At 42.5% G+C, this 20,472-nt stretch overlaps 1 protein-coding gene across 1 annotated transcript in view; it reads left to right on the forward strand.

The window, feature by feature from the left end:
• The window catches only part of MROH1 (maestro heat like repeat family member 1), a 241,668-nt gene that overhangs the window by 192,325 nt on the left and 28,871 nt on the right, over positions 1-20,472 (forward strand). Inside the window, 2 exon segments of the mRNA XM_077174443.1 lie at positions 6,508-6,695; positions 9,324-9,489. Coding sequence (XP_077030558.1) covers positions 6,508-6,695; positions 9,324-9,489 — 354 coding nt within the window.

Raw genomic sequence — 20,472 nt, forward strand, 5'->3', positions numbered from 1 at the left:
AAATTAATGAACAAAAACTCCACAATTAATGAACAAAAACTCCAAAATTAATGAACAAAAACTCCCAAAATTAATGAACAAAACCTCCAAAATTAATGAACAAAAACTCCAAAATTAATGAACAAAAACTCCAAAATTAATGAACAAAAACTCCAAAATTAATGAACAAAATTTCAGTCTCAAAAATTCCCAAATTCCTCATCCGGGAGAGGGGAGCGATCCTGCAGGACAAGGGCAGGAGGAACAAAAATAATGAACAAAAACTCCAAAATTAATGCACCAAAATCCCCAAAATTAATGCCCAAAAACTCCAAAATTAATGAACAAAAACTCCAAAATTAATGAACATAAACTCACAAATTAGTGAACAAAAACTCCCCAAATGAACGCTCAAAAACTCCCAAAATTAATGCCCAGAAACTCCCAAATTAACGCCCAAAATTCCCAAAATTAATGCTCAAAAACTCCCCAAAGTAATGAACAAAAACTCCCAAATTAATGAACAAAAACTCCAAAATTAATGAACAAAAACTCCCAAAATTAATGGCAAAAACCCCCAAAATTAATGAACATAAACTCACAAATTAATGCCCAAAACCCCCAAAATTAATGAACATAAACTCACAAATTAATGCCCAAAACCCCCAAAATTAATGAACATAAACTCACAAATTAATGCCCAAAACCACAAAAATTAATGAACATAAACTCACAAATTAATGAACAAAAACTCCAAAATTAATGAACAAAAACTCACAAATTAATGAACAAAAACTCACAAATTAATGAACAAAATTTCAGTCTCAAAAATTCCCCAAATTCCTCATCCGGGAGAGGGGAGCCATCCTGCAGGACAAGGGCAGGAGGAACAAAATAATGAACAAAAACTCCAGAATTAATGAACAAAAAGTCCAAAATTAATGAACAAAAACTCCAAAATTAATGCTCAAAAAATCCCCAAATTAATGCTCCAAAATCCCCAAATTAATGAACAAAAACTCACAAATTAATGGCCAAAAACTCCCAAAATTAATGGACAAAGCCTCCCAAATTAATGAACAAAAACTCCCAAAATTAATGCCCAAAAACTCCCAAAATTAATGCCCAAAAACTCCCAAAATTAATGCCCAAAAATTCCTAAAATTACTGCCCAAAAACTCTGAAAATAATACCCAAAAACTCCCAACTTAATGAACAAAAACTCCCAAATGAATGCCCAAAAACTCCAAAATTAATGAACAAAAACTCCCTAAATTAATGCCCCTAAATTTCCAAAATTAATGCCCAAAAATTCCCAAATTAATGCCCAAAAATTCACTCTCAAAAATTCCCAACATTCCTGAAATTTGGTCCCAAAATTCCCCAAATTCCTCATCCAGGAGAGGGGGGGATCCTGCAGGACAAGGGCAGAAGGAACAAAATTAATGAACAAAAACTCCAAAATTAATGAACAAAAACTCCCAAAATTAATGAACAAAAACTCTAAAATTAATGAACAAAAACTCCCAAAATTAATGAACAAAACCTCCAAAATTAAGGAACAAAACCCCCAAAATTAATGAACATAAACTCACAAATTAATGCCCAAAACCACAAAAATTAATGAACAAAAACTCAAAAATTAATGAACAAAAACTCCAAAATTAATGAACAAAAACTCCAAAATTAATGTCCAAAAACTCGCCAAATTAATGAACAAAAACTCACAAATTAATGAACAAAAACTCCAAAATTAATGAACAAAAAATCCCCAAATTAATGAACATAAACTCACAAATTAATGGCCAAAAACTGCAAAATTAATGAACAAAAACTCACAAATTAATGAACAAAATTTCAGTCTCAAAAATTCCCCAAATTCCTCATCCGGGAGAGGGGGGGATCCTGCAGTACAAGGTCAGGAGGAACAAAAATTAATCAACAAAAACTCCAAAATTAATGAACAAAAACTCCAAAATTAATGAACAAAAACTCCCAAAAGTAATGCCCAAAAAGTCCCAGAATTGATGCCCTAAACCTCCCGAAATTCATGCTCAAAAATCCACAAATTAATGCCCAAAACCTCCCAAAATTAATGCCCAAAGATTCCCAAAATTAATGGCCAAAAACTCCCAAATTAATTAACAAAAACTCCCCAAAATTAATAAAAATTTCCAAAATTAATGCCCAAAACCTCCCAAAATTGATGCCCAAAAATTCCCAAAATTAATGCCCAAAAACTCCCAAATTAATGCCCAAAATTCCCAACATTAATGCCCAAAAATTCCCAAAATCGATGCCAAAAAGTCGCAAAATTAATGCCCAAAACCTCCCAGAATTAATGAACAAAAACTCCCAAAATAAATGCACAAAAACTCCCAAAACAATGACCAAAAACTCCCAAAATTAATGCCCAAAAAGTACCAAAATTAATGAACAAAAACTCCCAAAATAATGCCGAAAAAGTCCCAGAATTGATGCCCTAAAACTCCCGAAATTCTTGCCCAAAACCTCCCCAAATTAATGCCCAAAACCTCCCAAATTAATGCCCAAAATTCAGTCTCAAAAATTCCCAGCATTCCTGAAATTTGGTCCCAAAATTCCCCAAATTCCTCATCCGGGAGAGGGGAGGGATCCTGCAGGACAAGGGCAGGATGGCCAAAAATAATGAAGAAAAACTCCAAAATTAATGCCCCAAAATCCCCAAAATTAATGCCCAAAAACTCCAAAATTAATGAACAAAAACTCCAAAATTAATGAACATAAACTCACAAATTAATGAACAAAATTTCAGTCTCAAAAATTCCCCAAATTCCTCATCCGGGAGAGGGGAGCGATCCTGCAGGACAAGGGCAGGAGGAACAAAAATAATGAACAAAAACTCCAAAATTAATGAACAAAAACTCCAAAATTAATGAACAAAAACTCCCAAAATTAATGCCCAAAACCACAAAAATTAATGAACATAAACTCACAAATTAATGGCCAAAAACTCACAAATTAGTGAACAAAAACTCCCAAATTAATGCCCAGAAACTCCCAAATTAATGAACAAAAACTCCCAAAATTAATGCCTAAAAATTCCTAAAATTAATGCCTAAAAACTCCAAAATTATTGCCCAAAAATTCCCAAAATTAATGAACAAAACCTCCCCAAATTAATGAACAAAAACTCCCCAAATTAATGCCCAAAAACTCCTAAAATTAATGAACAAAACCTCACAAATTAATGAACAAAAACTCCAAAATTAATGAACAAAAACTCCAAAATTAATGAACAAAAACGCCCAAAATTAATGCCCAAAACCCCCAAAATTAATGAACATAAACTCACAAATTAATGCCCAAAACCACAAAAATTAATGAACATAAACTCACAAATTAATGAACAAAAACTCCCAAATTAATGAACAAAAACTCCCAAATTAATGAACAAAATTTCAGTCTCAAAAATTCCCCAAATTCCTCATCCGGAGAGGGGAGCGATCCTGCAGGACAAGGGCAGGATGGCCAAAAATAATGAACAAAAACTCCCAAAATTAATGCCCAAAACCACAAAAATTAATGAACATAAACTCACAAATTAATGGCCAAAAACTCACAAATTAGTGAACAAAAACTCCCAAATTAATGCCCAGAAACTCCCAAATTAACGCCCAAATTTCCCAAAATTAATGCTCAAAAATTCCCAAAATCAATGCCCAAAAGTCACAAAATTAATGCCCCAAAAATTCCCCAAATTAATGCTCAAAAACTCCCCAAAGTAATGAACAAAAACTCCCAAATTAATGAACAAAAACTCACAAATTAATGAACAAAAACTCCAAAATTAATGAACAAAAACTCACAAATTAGTGAACAAAAACTGCCAAAATTAATGAACAAAAACTCCAAAATTAATGAACATAAACTCCAAAATTAATGCCCAAAACCACAAAAATTAATGAACATAAACTCACAAATTAATGAACAAAAACTCACAAATTAGTGAACAAAAACTCACAAATTAATGAACAAAAAATCCCCAAATTAATGCCCCAAAATCCCCAAAATTAATGCCCAAAAACTCCCAAATTAATGAACAAAAACTCCAAAATTAATGAACAAAAACTCCCAAATTAATGAACAAAATTTCAGTCTCAAAAATTCCCCAAATTCCTCATCCGGGAGAGGGGAGCGATCCTGCAGGACAAGGGCAGGACTGACAACATCAATCAACAAAAACTCACAAAATAATGAACAAAAAGTCCAAAATTAATGGCAAAAACTCCAAAATTAATGAACAAAAACTCCCAAAAGTAATGCCGAAAAGGTCCCAGAATTGATGCCCTAAAACTCCCGAAATTCATGCTCAAAAATCCACAAATTAATGCCCAAAACCTCCCAAAATTAATGCCCAAAGATTCCCAAAATTAATGGCCAAAAACTCCCAAAATTAATGGACAAAAATTCCCAAAATTAATAAACAAAATGTCTCCAAATTAATGCCCAAAAATTCCCAAAATTAATGAACAAAAACTCCCAAAATTAATGAACAAAACCACAAAAATTAATGCCCAAAAATTCCCCAAATTAATGCCCAAAAATTCACAAAATTAATGGACCAGACGTCCCAAAATAATGAACAAAAACTCCCAAAATTAATGCCCAAAAACTCCCAAAATTAATGCCCCCAAATTCCCCAAATTAATGCCCAAAAATTCCCAAATTAATGCGCAAAAATTCCCAAAATTAATGCCTAAAAATTCCTAAAATTAATGCCCAAAAACTCTGAAAATAATACCCAAAAACTCCCAAATTAATGAACAAAAACTCCAAAATTAATGGCCAAAACCTCCCAAATTAATGAACAAAAATATGAACAAAAACTCCCAAATTAATAAACAAAAACTCCAAAATTAATGCCCGAAAACTCCCAAATTAATGCCCAAAATTCCCAACATTAATGCCCAAAAATTCCTAAAATTAATGCCCAAAAACTCTGAAAATAATACCCAAAAACTCCCAAATTAATGCCCAAAAATTCACTCTCAAAATTTCCCAACATTCCTGAGATTTGGTCCCAAAATTCCCCAAATTCCTCATCCGGGAGAGGGGGGGGATCCTGCAGGACAAGGTCAGAAGGAACAAAATTAATGAACAAAAACTCCAAAATTAATGAACAAAAACTCACAAATTAATGCCCAAAACCACAAAAATTAATGCCCTAAAACTCCCAAAATTAATGCCCCAAACGACAAAAATTAATGAACAAAAACTCCCAAATTAATGCCCAAAACCACAAAAATTAATGAACATAAACTCACAAATTAATGGCCAAAAACTCACAAATTAATGAACATAAACTCACAAATTAATGGCCAAAGATTCCCCAAATTAATGAACAAAAAGTCCAAAATTAATGCCCAAAAACTCCCAAAATTAATGCCCCCAAATTCCCCAAATTAATGCCCAAAACCTCCAAATTAATGAACAAAGTTCAGTCTCAAAAATTCCCAGCATTCCTGAAATTTGGTCCCAAAATTCCCCAAATTCCTCATCCGGGAGAGGGGGGGATCCTGCAGGACAAGGGCAGAAGGAACAAAAATTTTCCCTTTTTCCCCTCTCCCCATTCCCATTCCCCCATTCCCGTTTCCCCTTTCCCCTCTCCCCATTCCATTTCCCCCTTTCCCCTCTCCTCATTCCCATTTTTTCCCCCATTCCCATCTCCCCATTCCCATCTCCCCATTCCCATTTCCCTCCTTTCCCATTTTCCTCCTTTCCCCTCTCCCCATTCCCATTTCCCCCTTTCCCCTCTCCCCATTCCCATTTCCCTCCTTTCCCATCCCATTCCCATCTTTCCCCCTTTCCCATCTCCCCATTCCCATTTCCCTCCTTTCCCATCCCATTCCTGTTTTTCCCTCCTTTCCCCTGTCCCCATTCCCATCATTCCCCCTTTTCCCCTCTCCCCATTTCCATTTCCTCCTTTCCCATCTCCCATTCCCATTTCCCCCATTCCCATCTCCCATTCCCATTTCCCCCATTCCCATCTCCCCATTCCCATTTCCCCTTTCCCATTTCCCCTCCTTTCCCATTTCCCCTTTCCCCTCTCCCCATTCCCATTTTCCCGTTTCCCCTCTCCTCATTCCCATTTCCCTCCTTTCCCATCCCATTCCCGTTTTTCCCTCCTTTCCCCTGTCCCCATTCCCATCTTTTCCCCTTTCCCATCTCCCCATTCCCATTTTCCCTCCTTTCCCATTTCCTTCCTTTCCCATCTCCCCTTTCCCCTGTCCCCATTCCCATTCCCCCCTTTCCCCTCTCCCCATTCCCGTTTCCTCCTTTCCCATTGCCCCCTTTCCCCTCTCCCCATTCCCATTTCCCCATTCCCATGTCCCCATTCCCATTTCCCCATTCCCATTTCCCCCTTTCCCATCCCATTCCCGTTTTTCCCTCCTTTCCCCTGTCCCCATTCCCATTTCCCCCTTTCCCCTCTCCCCATTCCCATTCCCCATTCCCATTTCCCCCTCTCCCCATCCCGTTTTCCCGCAGGTCCCGGAGCTGCTGGCGGCGCTGCATGCGCGGTTGCATTTCCTGCAGCAGCAGCAGCAGGCGCAGGAGGCGGCGCGGGCGGAGCTGCAGCTGCAGCGGGCGGCGCAGAGCTCGGTGCTGCTCCTGGCGCTGCAGCACCCGCGCAGCGTGGTCGGCTTCCTGCTGGGCAGGGCCCTGCCCTTCGACGGGTACGGGATGGGACCCGATCCCAAATGGGAAATGGGCACAGATAGGGCCCCAAATCCAGCCCCGATCCCAAATGGGGAATGGGCACAGACACAGCCCCAAATCCAATCCCGATCCAATCCTGAGTCCTGCCTGCTGGGCAGGGCCCTGCCCTTCGACGGGTACGGGGTGGGGTACGGGGGACCCCGATCCCAAATGGGGGAATGGGCACAGATACTGCCCCAAATCCAATCCCGATCCCAAAGGGGGGAATGGGCACGGATACGGCCCCAAATCCAGTGCTGAATGCAGCCCCAAATCCCAGATCCAGCCCCAAATCCCAAATGGGGGAGCTGGGCATGGATATGGCCCCAGATCCAGTCCTGAACCCTGCCCCAAATCCCAGATCCAGCCCCGATCCCAAATGGGAAATGGGCACGGATACGGCCCCAAATCCAGCCCCAATCCAATCCTGAGTCCTGCCTGCTGGGCAGGGCCCTGCCCTTCGACGGGTACGGGATGGGACCTTGATCCCAAATGGGGAAATGGGCATGGATATGGCCCCAAACCCAGCCCCAATCCAATCCCAAGTCCTGCCTGCTGGGCAGGGCCCTGCCCTTCGACGGGTACGGGATGGGGTGCAGGGGACCCTGATCCCAAAGGGGGAATGGGCACAGATACGGTCCCAAACCCAATCCCGATCCCAAAGGGGGGGAAATGGGCATGGATAAGGCGCCAGATCCAGTCCTGAATCTTGCCCCAAGTCCCAAAATCCAGCCCCAAATCCCAAATGGGGGGAATGGGCACGGATACGGCCCAGATCCAGCCCCAATCCAATCCTGAGTCCTGCCTGCTGGGCAGGGCCCTGCCCTTCGACGGGTACGGGATGGGGACCCGATCCCAAACGGGGAATGGGCACGGATATGGCCCCAAATCCAGCCCCAATCCAATCCTGAGTCCTGCCCCAATCCCAAATGGGGAATGGGCACGGATACGGCCCCAAATCCAGCCCCAATCCAATCCTGAGTCCTGCCTGCTGGGCAGGGCCCTGCCCTTCGACGGGTACGGGGGGGACCCCGATCCCAAACGGGGGGAATGGGCACCATTCTTATCCCATTCTTATCCCGAAAATACTCATTTTTATCTCATTTATATCCCATTTTTATCCCAGAATTTCCCCATTTTTATCCCAGAAATTCTCATTTTTATCTCATTTATATCCCATTTTTATCCCAGAATTTCCCCATTTTTATCCCAGAAATTCTCATTTTAATCTCATTTATATCCCATTTTTATCCCAGAAATTCCCCATTTTTTCCCAATTTTTATCCCTGTTTTATGCCAGGAATTCCACTTTTTGTCCCAGAAATTCCTTATTTTCACCCATTCTTATCCCATTTTTACCCCATTCTTATCCCATTTTTATCTCACTTATATCCCATGTTTATCCAAAAAATTACCATGTTTATCCCATTTTAATCCCATTTTTATCTTAGAAATTCCCAATTTTACCCCATTTTTATCCCAGAACTTCCCATTTTTACCCCATTTTAATCCCATTTTATCCCATTTTTTACCCCATTTATATCCCATTTTTCACCCCAGAAATTCCCATTTTTATCCCAGAAATTCCTTATTTTTACCCATTTTTATTGCCAAAATTCCCATTTTTATCTCATTTATATCCCAGTTTTATCCCAGAAATTCCCCATTTTTCCCCATCCTTATCCCACACATTCCCCATTTTTCCCCATTTTTATCCCTGTTTTATGCCAGAAATTCCCCTTTTTATCCCAGAAATTCCTTATTTTCACCCATTCTTATCCCATTTTTATCCCAGAACTTCCCATTTTTACCCCATTCTTATCCCATTTTTATCTCACTTATATCCCATGTTTATTCCAAAAATTCCCATGTTTATCCCATTTTAATCCCATTTTTATCTTAGAAATTCCCATTTTTACCCCAGAACTTCCCATTTTACCCCATTTTTTACCCCATTTAAATCCCATTTTTACCCCATTTTTACCCCATTTTATCCCATTTTTTATCCCATTTTTACCCCATTTTATCCCATTTTTTACCCCATTTATATCCCATTTTTACCCCAGAAATTCCCCATTTTTATCCCATTTTACCCCATTTTATCCTATTTTTTATCCCATTTTTATCCCCATTTTATCCCATTTTTACCCCAGAAAGTCCCCATTTTTATCCATTTTTACCCCATTTTTACCCCATTTTATCCCATTTTTTATCCCATTTTTATCCCCATTTTTATCCCCATTTTTATCCCATTTTTACCCCAGAAAGTCCCCATTTTTATCCCATTTTTACCCCATTTTTTACCCCATTTTATTCCATTTTTTATCCCATTTTTTATCCCATTTTTACCCCATTTTATCCCATTTTTATCCTATTTTTACCCCATTTTTACCCCAGAAAGTCCCCATTTTTACGCATTTTTTATCCCATTTTTATCCCATTTTTTCCCATTTTTACCCAATTTTTATCCCATTTTCACCCCATTTTATTCCATTTTTTATCCCATTTTTTATCCCATTTTTACCCCATTTTTACCCCATTTTTCACCCCACTTTCACCCCGTTTTCACCCCAGAAATTCCCAAGATTTCCCATTTTTCCCCCCAGCCCCACGTGCACCATGTGGAGGGCTCTGGGCACGGAGCCTTCGCTGGCGTCGCAGATCCTGGAGCTGCTCCTGGAGAGGCTGAGCCGGGAAATTCCCTTCAAGGAGAGCAAATCCTTCCTGCTGGGCAGCGCCGCCGAGCGCGTGGCCACCGCCCTGCCCCTGGCCGTGAGTATCACACACAAAACTGCCCAAAAACTCCACAAAAACTGCCCAAAAACTCCCCAAAAATCCCCCAAAAACTCCACAAAAATCCCCCAAAAACTCCACAAAAACTGCCCAAAAACTCCACAAAAATCCCCCAAAAACTCCACAAAAACTGCCCAAAAACTCCACAAAAATCCCCCAAAAACTCCACAAAAATCCCCCAAAAACTCCACAAAAACTGCCCAAAAACTCCACAAAAATCCCCCAAAAACTCCACAAAAACTGCCCAAAAACTCCACAAAAACTGCCTAAAAACTCCACAAAAATCCCCCAAAAACTCCACAAAAACTGCCCAAAAACTCCACAAAAACTGCCCAAAAACTCCACAGAAACTGCCCAAAAACTGCACAAAAATCCCCCAAAAACTCCACAAAAACTGCCCAAAAACTCCACAAAAACTGCCCACAAAATTCCCAAGAAATCCCCACAAAACTCCCCAAAAACTGCCCAAAAACTCCCCAAAAACTGCCCAAAAACTGCCCACAAAATTCCCAAGAAATCCCCACAAAACTGCCCAAAAACTCCCCAAAAACTGCCCAAAACCTCCACAAAAACTGCCCAAAAACTCCACAAAAACTGCCCAAAAACTCCACAAAAACTGCCCAAAAACTCCACAAAAATCCCCCAAAAACTCCGCAAAAACTGCCCAAAAACTCCCAAAAACTGCCCAAAAACTCCACAAAAACTCCACAAAAACTGCCCAAAAACTCCACAAAAATCCCCCAAAAACTCCGCAAAAACTGCCCAAAAACTCCCCAAAAACTCCACAAAAATCCCCCAAAAACTCCACAAAAACTGCCCAAAAACTCCACAAAAACTGCCCAAAAACTCCACAAAAACTGCCCAAAAACTCCACAAAAATCCCCCAAAAACTCCACAAAAATCCCCCAAAAACTCCACAAAAACTGCCCAAAAACTCCACAAAAACTCCACAAAAACTGCCCAAAAACTCCACAAAAATCCCCCAAAAACTCCGCAAAAACTGCCCAAAAACTCCCCAAAAACTGCCCAAAAACTCCACAAAATCCCCCAAAAACTCCACAAAAACTGCCCAAAAACTCCACAAAAACTGCCCAAAAACTCCACAAAAACTCCCCAAAAACTCCCCAAAAACTGCCCAAAAACTCCGCAAAAACTGCCCAAAACTCCACAAAAATCCCCCAAAAACTCCACAAAAACTCCCCAAAAACTCCACAAAAATCCCCAAAAACTCCACAAAAACTGCCCAAAAACTCCACAAAAACTCCACAAAAACTCCACAAAAACTGCCCAAAAACTCCACAAAAATCCCCCAAAAACTCCGCAAAAACTGCCCAAAAACTCCGCAAAAACTGCCCAAAAACTGCCCAAAAATCCCCCAAAAACTCCGCAAAAACTGCTCAAAAACTCCACAAAAACTGCCCAAAAACTGCCCAAAAGATGCCCACAAAATTCCCCAAAACTCCCCAAAAACTCCCCAAAAACTGCCCAAAAACTCCGCAAAAATCCCCCAAAAACTCCACAAAAACTGCCCAAAAACTCCACAAAAATCCCCCAAAAACTCCACAAAAATCCCCCAAAAACGCCACAAAAACTGCCCAAAAACTCCACAAAAACTGCCCAAAAACTCCACAAAAATCCCCCAAAAACTCCGCAAAAACTGCCCAAAAACTCCCCAAAAACTCCACAAAAATCCCCCAAAAACTCCACAAAAACTGCCCAAAAACTCCACAAAAACTGCCCAAAAACTCCACAAAAACTGCCCAAAAACTCCACAAAAATCCCCCAAAAACTCCACAAAAATCCCCCAAAAACTCCACAAAAACTGCCCAAAAACTCCACAAAAACTCCACAAAAACTGCCCAAAAACTCCACAAAAATCCCCCAAAAACTCCGCAAAAACTGCCCAAAAACTCCCCAAAAACTGCCCAAAAACTCCACAAAAATCCCCCAAAAACTCCACAAAAACTGCCCAAAAACTCCACAAAAACTGCCCAAAAACTCCACAAAAACTCCCCAAAAACTCCCCAAAAACTGCCCAAAAACTCCGCAAAAACTGCCCAAAAACTCCACAAAAATCCCCCAAAAACTCCACAAAACTCCCCAAAAACTCCACAAAAATCCCCCAAAAACTCCACAAAAACTGCCCAAAAACTCCACAAAAACTCCACAAAAACTCCACAAAAACTGCCCAAAAACTCCACAAAAATCCCCCAAAAACTCCGCAAAAACTGCCCAAAAACTCCGCAAAAACTGCCCAAAAACTGCCCAAAAATCCCCAAAAACTCCGCAAAAACTGCTCAAAAACTCCACAAAAACTGCCCAAAAACTGCCCAAAAGATGCCCACAAAATTCCCCCAAAACTCCCCAAAAACTCCCCAAAAACTGCCCAAAAACTCCGCAAAAATCCCCCAAAAACTCCACAAAAACTGCCCAAAAACTCCACAAAATCCCCCAAAAACTCCACAAAAATCCCCCAAAAACGCCACAAAAACTGCCCAAAAACTCCACAAAAATCCCCCAAAAACTCCACAAAAATCCCCCAAAAACGCCACAAAAATCCCCCAAAAACTCCACAAAAACTGCCCAAAAACTCCACAAAAACTGCCCAAAAACTGCCCACAAAAACTGCCCAAAACTCCACAAAAATCCCCCAAAAACTCCACAAAAACTGCCCAAAAATTCACAAAAACTGCCCAAAAACTCCACAAAAATCCCCCAAAAACTCCACAAAAACTGCCCAAAAACTCCACAAAAATCCCCCAAAAACTCCACAAAAACTGCCCAAAAACTCCACAAAAACTGCCCAAAACCCCAAAAACTGCCCAAAAACTCCACAAAAACTGCCAAAAACTCCACAAAAATCCCCCAAAAACTCCACAAAAATCCCCCAAAAACTCCACAAAAATCCCCAAAAACTCCACAAAAACTTCCCAAAAACTCCCCAAAAATCCCCCAAAAACTCCACAAAAACTCCACAAAAACTCCCCAAAAACTGCCCAAAAACTCCACAAAAATCCCCCAAAAACTCCACAAAAACTCCACAAAAACTGCCCAAAAACTGCCCAAAAACTCCACAAAAACTGCCCAAAAACTCCACAAAAACTGCCCAAAAACTCCACAAAACTCCACGAAAAATCCCCCAAAAACTCCACAAAATCTGCCCAAAAACTCCACAAAAATCCTCCAAAAACTCCTCACAAAATTCCCAAGAAATCCCCACAAAACTCCCCAAAAACTGCCCAAAAACTGCCCAAAATCTCCCCAAAAACTCCACAAAAACTCCACAAAAATCCCCCAAAAACTCCACAAAAACTGCCCAAAAACTCACAAAAACTGCCCAAAAACTCCACAAAAACTGCCCAAAAACTCCCCAAAAACTGCACAAAAACTGCCCAAAAACTCCCCAAAAACTGCCCAAAAACTCCCCAAAAACTGCCCAAAAACTCCACAAAAATCCCCAAAAACTCCACAAAAACTGCCAAAAACTCCACAAAAATCCCCCAAAAACTCCACAAAAATCCCCCAAAAACTCCACAAAAACTCCACAAAAACTCCCCAAAAACTGCCCAAAAACTCCACAAAAATCCCCAAAAACTCCCCAAAAACTCCACAAAAACTGCCCAAAAACTGCCCAAAAACTCCACAAAAACTGCCCAAAAACTCCACAAAAACTGCCAAAAACTGCCCAAAACTCCACAAAAACTGCCCAAAAACTCCTCACAAAATTCCCAAGAAATCCCCACAAAACTCCCCAAAAACTGCCCAAAAACTGCCCAAAATCTCCCAAAAACTCCACAAAAACTGCCCAAAAAATCCCCACAAAATTCCCAAGAAATCCCACAAAACTGCCCAAAAACTCCGCAAAAACTGCACAAAAACTCCACAAAAATCCCCAAAAACTCCACAAAAACTGCCCAAAAACTCCACAAAAATCCCCAAAACCTCCACAAAAACTGCCCGAAAAACTCCACAAAAACTGCCCAAAAAATCCCCACAAAATTCCCCCAAAACTCCCAAAAATTGCCCAAAAACTCCCCAAAAACTCCACAAAAATCCCCAAAAACTCCACAAAAACTGCCCACAAAATTCCCAAGAAATCCCCACAAAACTCCCCAAAAACTGCCCAAAAACTGCCCAAAATCTCCCCAAAAACTCCACAAAAACTCCCCACAAAATTCCCAAGAAATCCCCACAAAACTGCCCAAAAACTCCCCAAAAACTGCCCAAAAACTGCCCAAAAACTCCACAAAAACTGCCCAAAACTCCTCACAAAATTCCCAAGAAATCCCCACAAAACTCCCCAAAAACTGCCCAAAAACTGCCCAAAATCTCCCCAAAAACTCCACAAAAACTCCACAAAAATCCCCCAAAAAGTCCACAAAAATCCTCCAAAAACTCCACAAAAACTGCCCAAAAACTCCACAAAAATCCCCCAAAACCTCCACAAAAACTGCCCGAAAAACTCCACAAAAACTGCCCAAAAAATCCCCACAAAATTCCCCCAAAACTCCCCAAAAATTGCCCAAAAACTCCCCAAAAACTCCACAAAAATCCCCCAAAAACTCCACAAAAACTGCCCAAAAACTCCACAAAAACTCCACAAAAACTGCCCAAAAACTCCACAAAAATCCCCCAAAACTCCCCAAAAACTGCCCAAAAACTCCACAAAAACTGCCCACAAAATTCCCAAGAAATCCCCACAAAACTCCCCAAAAACTGCCCAAAAACTCCACAAAAATCCCCCAAAAACTCCACAAAAACTGCCCAAGAAATCCCCACAAAATTTCCCCAAAACTCCCCAAAAACTGCCCAAAAACTCCCCAAAAACTGCCCAAAAACTCCCCACAACATTCCCCAAAAACTCCACAAAAACTGCCCAAAAACTCCACAAAAACTGCCCAAAAACTCCACAAAAATCCCCATAAAACTCCACAAAAATCCCCCAAAAACTCCACAAAAACTGCCCAAAAACTCCACAAAAACTGCCCAAAAACTCCACAAAAATTCCCCCAAAAACTCCACAAAAATCCCCCAAAAACTGCCCAAAAACTCCACAAAAATTCCCCCAAAAACTCCACAAAAACTGCCCAAAAACTCCACAAAAATCCCCCAAAAACTCCCCACAAAATTCCCAAGAAATCCCCACAATATTCCCCAAAAACTCCCCACAAAATTCCCCAACAATTCCCCACAAAATTCCCAAGAACTCTCCCCAAAATCTCCCCATAAAACTCCCCAAAATTCCCCCAAAATCTCCCCACAAATTCTCCCAAAATTCCACCAAAAACTCCCAAAAATTCCCCACAAAACTCCCAGGGATTTCCCCCAAAAACTCCCCACAAAACTCCCGAAAAAAATCCCCAAAAATTCCCCAAAAATTCCCCCAAAAACTCCACACAAAATTCCCAAGGAATTCCCCAAAAACTCCCCAAAAATTCCTCACCAAATTCCCCAAAAGTTCCCCAAAAGCTCCCCAGAAAATTCCCCCAAAAGTCCCCACAAAATTCTCAAGGAATCCCCCAAAAACTCCCCAGAAAAATTCCCAAGAAATCCCCCGAAAACTCCCCACAATATTCCCCAAAAACTTCCCACAAAATTCCCCAAAAATTCCCCCAAAACTCCTCACAAAATTACCCCAAAATTACCCCAAAAACTCCCCTCAAAATTCCCCAAAAATTCCCCAAAAACTCCCAACAAAATTCCCAAGAAATTCCCCAAAAATTCCCCACAAAATTCCCCAAAAATTCCCCACAAAACTCGCCAAAAATTCCCCAAAACTCCCCACTAAATTCCCAGAGAATTCCACCAAAAACTCCCCACAAAATTCCCCAAAAATTCCCGCAAAACTCCCCACAACATTCCCAGGGAATTCCCAAAAAAATCCCCACAAAATTCCCCAAAAACTCCCCACAAAATTCCCAAGGAATTTCCCAAAAAACTCCCCACAACATTCCCAAGAAATCCCCCGAAAACTCCCCACAATATTCCCCAAAAACTCCCCACAAAATTCCCCAACAATTCCCCACAAAATTCCCAAGAACTCTCCCCAAAAACTCCCCATAAAATTCCTCAAAATTTCCCCCAAAAACTCCCCACAACATTCCCAAGGAATTCCCACAAAATTCCCAAGAAATTCCCCACAAAACTCCCCAAAAATTCCCCCAAAACTCCCCACAAAACTTCCAGGGAATTCACCAAAAACTCCCCACAAAACTCCCCAAAATTCCCCAAAAACTCCCCAATAAATTCCCCAAAAACTCCCCACAAAATTCCCAAGGAATCCCCCAAAAACTCCCCACAAAATTCCCAGGGAATTCCACCAAAAACTCCCCACAAAATTCCCCAAAAATTCCCCAACAATTCCCCACAAAATTCCCCAAAAATTCCCCAAAATTTCCCCAAAAACTCCCCACAAAATTTCCCAAAAATTCCCCAAAAACTCCCCAAAATTCCCCCAAAAACTCCCCACAAAATTTCCCAAAAACTCCACAAAAATCCCCCAAAAACTCCACAAAAATTCCCCCAAAACTCCACAAAAACTGCCCAAAAACTCCACAAAAACTCCCCACAAAATTCCCAAGAAATCCCCACAAAACTGCCCAAAAACTGCCCAAAAACTCCACAAAAATCCCCCAAAAAACTCCACAAAAATCCCCCAAAAACTCCACAAAAAACTCCCCACAACATTCCCAAGAAATCCCCCGAAAACTCCCCACAATATTCCCCAAAAACTCCCCACAAAATTCCCAGGAACTCTCCCCAAAAACTCCCCATAAAATTCCCCAAAATTTCCCCCAAAAACTCCCCACAACATTCCCAAGGAATTCCCACAAAATTCCCAAGAAATTCCCCACAAAACTCCCCAAAAATTCCCCCAAAAACTCCCCAATAAATTCCCCAAAAACTCCCCACAAAATACCCAAGGAATTCCCCCAAAAACTCCCCACAAAATTCCCAGGGAATTCCCCCAAAAACTCCCCACAGAATTCCCCAAAAATTCCACCAAAAACTCCCCACAAAATTCCCCAAAAATTCCCCAACAATTCCCCAAAAACTCCCCACAAAACTCCCCAAAATTCCCCCAAATCTCCCCACAAATTCTCCCAAAATTCCACCAAAAACTCCCAAAAATTCCCCACAAAACTCCCAGGGATTTCCCCCAAAAACTCCCCACAAAACTCCCCAAAAAATCCCCAAAAATTCCCCAAAAATTCCCCCAAAAACTCCACACAAAATTCCCAAGGAATTCCCCCCAAAAGTCCCGAAAAATTCCTCAAAAATTTCCAACGAATTCCCAATGAAATTCCAAAGAAATTCCCCCCAGAAAAATTCCCAAGGAATTCCTCAAAATATACCCAAAAAAATTCCCCAGGAATTCCCCAAAAATCGCCAAAAATTCTACCCAAAATTGCCAAGGAATTCTCACGAAACTCCCCCCAAAATTCCCACGGAATTCCCAAAAAATTTCCCAAGGAATTCCCCAAACATTTTAAAAAAAAGTTCACCCAAATCTGTGGGAGAAACCCCAAATCCGTGGGAATTCCAGCACAAAAAGCCCCAAATCTGTGGGAATTCCATCAGGAAAAGCCCCAAATCCATGGAAGAAACCCCCAAATCCACAGAAATTCCAACAGGAAAAACCCCAAATCCATGAGGGAAAACCCCAAATCCATGGGAATTCCAATAGCAAAAACCCCAAATCCGTGGGAATTACATCAGGAAAAACCCCCAAATCCATGGGAGAAAACCCCAAATCCGTGGGAATTACATCAGGAAAAACCCCAAATCCGTGGGACAAAATCCCAAATCCGTGGGAGAAACCCCAAATCCTTTGGAGAAATGCCCAAATCCACAGAAATTCCAGCAGGAAAAACCCCAAATCCATGGGAGAAAACCCCAAATCCATGGGAATTCCATCAGGAAAAGCCCCAAATCCATGGGAATTCCATCCTAAAAAACCCCAAATCCATGGGATATTCCAGCAGAAAGAAACCCCAGATCCATGGGAATTTCATCAGGAAAAAATGGAAATCCATGGGAAAACCCCAAAATCCATGGGAATTCCAACAGGAAAAACCCCAAATCCGTGGGACAAAATCCCAAATCCATGGGCAAAAGCCCCAAATCCATGGGAATTCCAGCAGGAAAAGCCCCAAATCCATGGGAATTCCATTACTAAAATCCCAAATCCATGGGAGAAGCCCCCAAATCCACAGAAATTCCAGCAGGAAAAACCCCAAATCTGTGGGAAAGAACCCCCAAATCCATGAGAGAAAATCCCAAATCCATGGGAATTCCAATAGCAAAAACCCCAAATCTGTGGGAATTCCATCAGAAAAAAACCCAAATCCATGGGAGAAAACCCCAAATCCGTGGGAATTACATCAGGAAAAACCCCAAATCTGTGGGACAAAATCCCAAATCCATGGGAGAAACCCCCAAATCCGTAGGAATTCCAACAGGAAAAACCCCAAATCCACGGGAGAAAACATCAAATTCTTTGGCGAAAAACCCCAAACCCGTGGGAATTTCCTCTGGAAAAACCCCAAATCTATGGGAGAAAACCCCAAATGCACAGAAATTCCAACAGGAAAAAACCCAAATCTCATGGGAATTCCATCAGGAAAAACAACAAATCTGTGGGACAAAATCCCAAATCCATGGGAGAAAACCCCAAATCCTTTGGAGAAATGCCCAAATCCGTGGGACATTCCATCAGGAAAAGCCCCAATTCCGTGGAAGAAACCCCCAAATCCATGGGAGAAAACCCCAAATCCATGGGAATTCCAGCAGGAAAAGCCTCAAATCCATGGGAATTTCATCAGGAAAAAATGGAAATCCATGGGAGAAACCCCAAAATCCATGGGAATTCCAAAAAGAAAAACCCCAAATCCATGGGAATTCCAATAGCAAAAACCCCAAATCCATGGGAGAAAACCCCAAATCCATGGGAATTCCATTACTAAAATCCCAAATCCCTGGGCAAAAACCCCAAATCCGTGGGAATTCCAGCACAAAAAGCCCCAAATCCGTGGGAATTCCATCAGGAAAAGCCCCAAATCCATGGAAGAAACCCCCAAATCCACAGAAATTCCAACAGGAAAAACCCCAAATCCATGAGAGAAAACCCCAAATCCATGGGAATTCCAATAGCAAAAACCCCAAATCCGTGGGAATTACATCAGGAAAAACCCTCAAACCCATCCATGGGAGAAAATCCCAAATCCGTGGGAGAAACCCCAAATCCTTTGGAGAAATGCCCAAATCCACAGAAATTCCAGCAGGAAAAACCCCAAATCCGTGGGACAAAATCCCAAATCCGTGGGAGAAACCCCAAATCCTTTGGAGAAATGCCCAAATCCGTGGGAATTCCAGCAGGAAAAACCCCAAACCCGTGGGAATTCCATCCCTAAAACCCCCAAATCCACCAGAAATGCAGCAGAGAAAACCCCAAACCCTCAGCAATTCCACCAGAACATCCCCGGCCCCTGGGTCTCCATCAGGGGTTAACCCGGGCGGGCAGGGAGGGGTTAATTAAGGGCCAATCAATCCCGGGCCGTTCATTCAATCCTGGGCCATTCCATCCCCGGCCATTCATTCCATCCCAGGCCATTCAATCCCAGGCCATTCCATCCCGGGCCATTCCATCCAGGGCCATTCATTCCATCCCAGGCCATTCATTCCATCCTGGGCCATTCCATCCCGGGCCATTCCATCCCGGGCCATTCATTCCATCCCGGGCCATTCATTCAATCCAGGGCCATTCATTCCATCCCGGGCCATTCCATCCCGGGCCATTCATTCCATCCCGGGCCATTCCATCCCGGGCCATTCCATCCCGGGCCATTCATTCAATCCCGGGCCATTCATTCCATCCCGGGCCATTCCATCCCGGGCCATTCCATCCAGGGCCATTCATTCCATCCCAGGCCATTCATTCCATCCTGGGCCATTCCATCCCGGGCCATTCCATCCCGGGCCATTCATTCAATCCCGGGCCATTCATTCCATCCCGGGCCATTCCATCCCGGGCCATTCATTCAATCCCGGGCCATTCAATCTGGGGCCATTCCATCCCGGGCCATTCAATCAATCCTGGGCCATTCAATCCTGGCCCATTCCATCCCAGGCCATTCAATCCCGGGCCAATCAATCCTGGGCCAATCAATCCCGGCCCATTCAATCCGGGCCCATTCAATACCAGGCCATTCATTCAATCCCGGCCCATTCCATCCCGGCCCATTCCATCCCGGGCCATTCATTCAATCCCAGGCCAATCAATCCCGGGCCATTCAATCCCGGCCCATTCCACCCCGGGCCATTCATTCCTTCCCGGGCCATTCAATCCTGGGCCATTCAATCCGGGCCATTCCATCCCGGGCCATTCCATCCCGGGCCATTCATTCCATCCCAGGCCATTCCATCCGGGCCATTCCATCCCGGGCCATTCCATCCCGGGCCATTCATTCCATCCCGGGCCATTCCATCCCGGGCCATTCAATCCCGGGCCATTCAATCCCATTCAATCCCGGGCCATTCCATCCCGGGCCATTCAATCAATCCCGGCCCATTCAATCCCGTTTTTCCCAGCCCATTCAATCCCGGGCCATTCATTCAGTCCCAGGCCATTCCATCCCAGGCCATTCCATCCCGGGCCATTCCATCCCGGGCCATTCAGTCCCGGGCCATTCATTCCATCCCGGGCCATTCATTCAATCCCAGGCCATTCCATCCCGGCCCATTCAATCCCGGCCCATTCAATCCCGTTTTTCCCGGGCCATTCAATCCCAGGCCATTCGATCCCGGCCCATTCAATCCCAGGCCATTCATTCAATCCCGGGCCATTCCAGCCCGGGTCATTCCAGCCCGGGCCATTCATTCAGTCCCGGGCCATTCATTCCATCCCGGGCCATTCCATCCCGGGCCATTCATTCAATCCCGGGCCATTCAATCCCGGCCCAT

This window comes from Agelaius phoeniceus, chromosome 1 (genome assembly GCF_051311805.1).
Source record: "Agelaius phoeniceus isolate bAgePho1 chromosome 1, bAgePho1.hap1, whole genome shotgun sequence".
NCBI classification, from domain to species: Eukaryota; Metazoa; Chordata; class Aves; order Passeriformes; family Icteridae; genus Agelaius; species Agelaius phoeniceus.